Source organism: Eucalyptus grandis, chromosome 7 (assembly GCF_016545825.1).
Source record: "Eucalyptus grandis isolate ANBG69807.140 chromosome 7, ASM1654582v1, whole genome shotgun sequence".
Taxonomy (NCBI): Eukaryota; Viridiplantae; Streptophyta; class Magnoliopsida; order Myrtales; family Myrtaceae; genus Eucalyptus; species Eucalyptus grandis.
Window position 1 is genome coordinate 42293518 of NC_052618.1, and position 6508 is coordinate 42300025.

Genomic DNA, 6508 nt, shown 5'->3' on the forward strand with positions numbered 1-6508 from the left:
CTTCTTGCATGGCGATCTGGATGAAGAAATATATATGGAGCTTCCACCCGGATTACGGAGACAGGGGGAGTCGAAGGTATGTCGTCTCCGCAAATCTCTTTATGGATTGAAACAAGCTTCCAGACAATGGTATGCTAAGTTCACCAGCGCACTCTTGGCTGCTGGATTCAATCAATCCAAGTATGACTATGCCTTATTCACTTGGACAAAAGGTATGTCATTTATTTGCTTGATGATCTATGTTGATGATATTCTCATCATGGGAAATGATGATTCTGCTGTAAAGAAACTTAAAGAGCATCTGCATTTGACTTTTCATATCAAAGACTTAGGATCACCTAAGTATTTTCTTGGAATTGAAATAGCTCGCTCAGATCAGGGCATATCATTGAGCCAACGGAAATTTGTGATGGAAATAATATCAGAAGCAGGATTATCAGGCTGTAGGCCGTCAGTCATCCCTATTGAGCAAAATGCTAAACTGACTTCTGCTGGCTATGACACTGGTATATCCTTCTCTTCGGATGATCCGTTATTGCAAGATCCCTCAGGATACCAGAGACTCGTGGGTAAACTGATATATCTCACTATGACTAGGCCAGATATTTGCTATGCTGTTCAGACTCTTAGTCAGTTTATGCACAGTCCAAAGCAGTCTCACATGAACGCAGCCTTGAAGATTGTGAGATACTTAAAGACTTGTCCAGGTTTGGGAATACTCCTTTCTCGAAAGTGTAACATGGAGATGACGGCCTATTGCGATGCAGATTATGCCACATGCCCTATGAGTATGAGGTCTATTACTGGTTTCTGCATCAAATTTGGGGAATCACTTCTTTCATGGAAGACAAAGAAGCAGTCTACCGTATCTTTATCATCAGCTGAAGCTGAATATCGATCTATGGCTAAGACTGTCTGTGAAATAGTCTGGTTAAGGGGCTTACTTCTGGATCTTGGAGCTCCGGTTAAAGGACCAACTTTACTCTTCTGTGACAATGATTCGGCACTCAAGCTTGCAGCAAATCCAGTGCTACATGAGAGGACGAAGCATATAGAAGTTGATTGTCACTTTACTCGAGAAAAGATTCAAGAAGGAATTGTTGAGACGAGAGGAATCAGGACTTCGGAACAGCCCGTTGATATATTTACTAAACCTCTTTGTCAAAGACAACATACATATCTTCTAAACAAGCTAGGCGTCTTGGACATATACAGACCACCAGCTTGAGGGGGAGTGTTGGAAGATATGATTTTGCAATTTGTATTTATAGGAATATAAATGTATTTTAGGATAGAAAGAGATAGGCAAATTTTCTCTTTCCTTTATTATTTTCTTCCTTGTAATTAAATACACGAGAAATGTACAGAATTACAATCAATGAAGAAGAAAACAATTTGCTTCTTCGTCCTTCCTTAGCCTTCGTCATCTTCATCCTCCTTTTCTGACAGGCAATTCTGTCTGGTTGAAGATTCACGCTTCCAACTTATGGATCATTTATGAAAAGAAAGAATTGGCGGAGATAGAAATCCAAACAGCAGTTGAGTTGGGCGCTAGGTCGTGCTGGCCCACATGCCTGACCCGGGGCAGGTTTTTCTTAGAAATTGATTTATATATTTCCAAATAAAAATAATTAAACTAATGAAACTATTTTTGTCAAATAATAAAAAAGGTACTTGAAGAAACTTAATGAAAAACTCTAATTCAATTGAACCTATTAAAATACAAGTAGCTCTTTACATAATTTAAAAAACAAAAAAACAAATTGCACATAATGGTGTCCTTGTAACTATAACACACAAATTACATCAGAATAGAATGTTTGATCAATTTAGTGTTTTCGGGGCTGTGTTCCTCACCATAATTCCAATGATATAATGTTGCCGTTGTCCTCATTTGATGACAGAAAATTAGCTCTGTTGATGAGCCATGCCAACTTGGGCTAGCGATCTCTAAAAAAGAGTCAGCAACATAAAGGGATAGCTAATCAGAGCAAATAAATTTTAATAACTAAATAAAAATTAAATAAATTAAAAAAGAACGATTACACGTTGGGAATTCAAATGAAAATTCATAATTTAATGGACAAAAGCTGGTAAATTACTCTAATTTAGATTAAAATTTTCATGTAATAGTTAGTAAATTTGCTACGTTAATAAGCTATGCAAATAAAAGTTGGTAAATTAGTAAAAAAATCGATAATTTGCCAACCGTAAAAAATTGACGATTTCACAAAAATCTTGATAAATTACCAACATGTCACGTGGAGAAAAAAAGCCACAAGTTATTCTTTTTACCAACAGTTTTTTCAAAGTTATCAATGTCAAAAAGCCTCTCGTTGCCATTTTAATTGCGGAAAATTGAATGTAGATATGAGATTAATTATCTAGTCCAAAAGGCATTTATGAGATCCAGTACATTAAAGATCTAAGAGGTTCTTCCAACGGCTTGGCCAAAAAATTAGGATACATTCTGGAACAATAAAATCATTCTTATGTGGCATCCAGAACAGTTTTTACAGAAACAATAATGAAAAAAAAAAAAAGAGTAACTTTCCAATTTTCATGTAATGCAATAACCATTTGAATCAATTTCCTGGTTTTTTTTCCTTTCCATATAAAAGAACTTTCGCTTTTCTTTTTAACACGAGTGTGCTATTTCACTAGTCATTCTGATGGAGAGATTGTCTTCTTAAAAATGAAAAACCTTCAACAGTAAATGTGGAGACCCAGCTGCACAGAGGTTCTCACCAAGTTTGTCCGTTGCATTTATAACATAGATGGATTACTAATCTAGAGTTGCTTAAATAAATTGAAGAAGACAATAGTCAGTCTTAGAGGCACGCAGTGCCATCTGCATCCTTCTTTCTTCGTTTTTGTTTGTTGTCCTCCTTTGACCCTTATTACCAAGATTAAATACATGTTTTGGGTTGATTGTGATGGATAAACCGTTTGGCCGGCGCGTCTTGGAAGGCATTGACTTGGAAAGTTGGAGTCGTCCTTTAGGAAATCATGGTGGACATTGGTTAGAAAATGACAGCATCAATATTATATAGTGACTCTTTTCTTGGTGAATCAAAGACAATTATCCACTTGATTAAAGCAATACTTGTTCTCAGGTCCCAAAGAACCTATGGCGTCTTATGATGGCCTTGTGTCTACTGTCCTATGGGCAATCTTTGTCATTCAAGTAATTGAATTCAGTCATTCCAACGCTTCAACCAATGTAAGCTGTATTGGTGCAGAGAGGGAAGCTCTCCTAAAGTTCAAGCATGGTCTCACAGATCCTTCAAGACGCCTGTCGTCATGGAGTGGAGAGGAATGTTGCAAGTGGGAAGGAGTTGAATGCAACAAGAAAACTGGCCATGTCTTGAAGCTTGATCTTCATAATCCATGTATAGAAGAGATCAATATTGACTTCTTCATACCTTCAGATAAGTGCATGCTAGGAGGTAACATAGTTCCTTCTTTAACTAAAGTGAAGTCTCTGAAATATCTAGACCTCAGTGCCAACAACTTTTCAACCCAAAAAATCCCAACGTTCTTTGCTTCTCTTCAGAAATTGGAGTATCTAAACCTCTCACATGCAAGCTTCAATGGAGATATTCCTAAGCAGCTCAATAACCTTTCCAAATTACAGTACTTGGACTTCTCCAATCAGGGTTATTTAACCTTGAACAACTTTGATTGGGTGTCGAAATTATCTTCCTTAAAATATTTGCACATGTCCAATGTTGACCTTTCTAAGGTCAAAGATTGGTTTGGTTCCATTAACATGCTACCATCTTTGCAATCTTTAGGATTAAGCGATTGTGGATTGCAAGATATATCTAGCTCTTTGCAAGCCAATTTCACATCTCTTAGATTTCTCAGCATCGGGTCCAATAATCTAAGTTCTATTCCCCCATGGATCTATAACTTTAGCAAACTAGAACATATTGATTTGTCCAACAGCTATGGGTACTACAATTTTTTCAGTGGTATCAAAGGCCGTTTTCCCATGACAATCATCGAGAATAATCAAAGGCTTGTCTTCTTTGATCTGTCTGAGAATTGGCTACATGGTGATTTTCCCAAAAATTTGAGCAGTCTTTGCAAATTGCAAGTGGTAATATTATCCTTCAACTTCTTCAATGGGAATATCTCCGACATTTTAGGCAATTCACTTGATTGCATACAAAGTAAGTGGAAGATCTTCGATGTTTCTTCCAATAATTTTAGCAGCGGCCTGCCAAATCAATTCAGAGATTTCAAAGAATTAGAGTGCCTTGATCTTTCATCGAACTTGATTTCTGGTTCTATTCCTGCCAATTTGGTGGAGCTATCATCTCTAAAAGAGTTGTTTCTATATGATAACAAATTGAATGGGACTATTTCAGAGAGCATTGGGCGATTATTTAATCTAAAGACGCTTGATCTGGGGTATAATTTATTGTATGGAGTTGTTGGCGAACTTCACTTTGAAAATCTCAAAAGCTTGACCGAGTTAGACATTTCTTCCAATAAGCTCATATTAAATATGAGCTCTGCCTGGGTTCCACCATTCCAAATTCGCCAGATAGATTTGTCAGATTGCAAAGTAGGACCTGAATTTCCAAAATGGCTTCAAACACAGCGGAACATTACCGAGTTGTGGATGTCAAATGCGAGCATCTCAGGTGACATTTGTGATTGGCTCTACGACATTTTCTCTAACATTGAAGTTTTAGATATTTCAAGCAACATGCTTAGAGGCCAAGTTCCCCAAGACATCGGAGACAAGATGCCACAGTTAACAGAACTGAGGCTTGAGGGTAATAATCTCACTGGTGGCATTCCAAATTCTTTGTGTAAGTTAAATCGGCTGTATGGAATTAGTCTGTCAAAGAATCAATTGTCGGGGAAACTTCCTCGATGTTGGGGAGCATCGCAAGAGTTGGCATATTTGTTTTTTGGGGATAACAAGTTAAATGGCCAGATTCCAAAATCCTTGTGCCATCTTCGGTCATTGTCCGCTCTTAGCCTACACAGGAATGCCTTTACTGGAGGAATCCCAAACTGTTTGTCAAATCTGCCGACAATGATTGTCCTTGATCTCAGCGACAATGAATTCACAGGTAGGTTACCGCTATTTAGGCCACAGTCTCCATTTTTGTCAGTGATCAATTTAGAGAAAAATCGCTTTGTTGGGGGCATTCCTTCCCAATATTGCCAACTTAAATATCTCCAATTCTTGAGCCTAGCACAGAATTACATTTCTGGACCCATTCCCAATTGTTTTGACAGGATCTTGTCTATGGTTAATGCGGGTGAGAGACATTTTTTTATGTATGGTGTCGATGTTATGGTTAACACAAAGGGGACTAGCCAAATCTTTGGGATTACGCTTCGATACTTCCACTCAATCGATCTTTCAGCAAACATGTTGGATGGGCAAATACCAAAAGAGTTCACTAAGCTCGTTAGACTTCAAAATCTGAACCTCTCTCAGAATAAGTTGAGTGGATCTATTCCCTCAAATATTGGTGACCTGAAAAACTTAGAGTCTCTTGATCTTTCCAGAAACAAATTGTCAGGTACCATCCCTCCAGGCATATCCAGCATGGACTTCCTTAGTCATCTCAATCTGTCCTTCAATAGACTCTCTGGCCCTATTCCGTTTGGCAACCATCTGCGCACTGTGGACGATGAATCCGTTTATCGCGGCAATGACAGGCTCTGTGGAGCTCCTCTTCTGAATACTTGTCCTGGAGATGAGCCACCCGGTAGTGATGGGCACGACGGTGATAATTCCGGTGGAGATAAACCTAGCGAAGGTGATTTGGATATCCGCAATTGGTTCTATGCGGGATTGGGACCTGGCTTTATGGTGGGATTTCTAGGATTTTGTAGCGTCCTGCACTTCAAGGGATCTTGGAGGGTCTCTTACTTCCAAGCGATGGATAAGGCCATTGAGAAATTTTCAATGACAACAATGATCACCATGCTTTGGTTCAAGAGAACATTCCCACAACGTAGAAAGGAGCTTGTTTAGCATGTAATACTTGCCCCTTTCTTGCTAACCAATTTCTTGCATCTTTTCTTGGTTGAAGCCATTGTTGATTATTTTGGGCATGTGTACCAGAAGAGTTAGAGAGCTGGAGAAACTTAGCCCACTTTGAAGAACTGCTTCGGGTTACCAGATGGACAGAAGAAAATACATTCACATCAATAAACAGAACGTGTTTTAAGCCTTCGACTTTTCTTTTTCCTCTCTTGTCAATTTCTAGTGTGTGGCAGAAAGAATATGTTTAGTTTTGTGGACCGGTGAAGGTGGAAGGAACTATTGTTGAAGATACACTCCTATTTTTTATCAACCCCGTTAGAAATCTGCATAATTTAAAATTTGGGAGTGTATTGAGTGCACTACACATGTAATGCATTGTCACAGTAAATAAGACTTGATTGCATAAGTGCGGCCGAAAATTTCTCTGAGCATACTACGAATCTTTTCACAAAGCCATTAAGAAGTTAAAGGCATCATCGATTTTCA

The 6508-nt window shown here is 38.4% G+C and overlaps 1 protein-coding gene across 1 annotated transcript; it reads left to right on the top strand.

The window, feature by feature from the left end:
• Positions 1-259: 259 nt before the first annotated feature.
• Positions 260-6010, top strand: LOC108957164 (receptor-like protein EIX2). The gene is made up of 2 exons (XM_039317821.1): positions 260-1064; positions 3117-6010. The coding sequence occupies exons 1-2, from the start codon at positions 260-262 to the stop codon at positions 6008-6010; spliced, it is 3699 nt and encodes a 1232-aa protein (XP_039173755.1).
• The last annotated feature ends 498 nt before the right edge of the window (positions 6011-6508 follow it).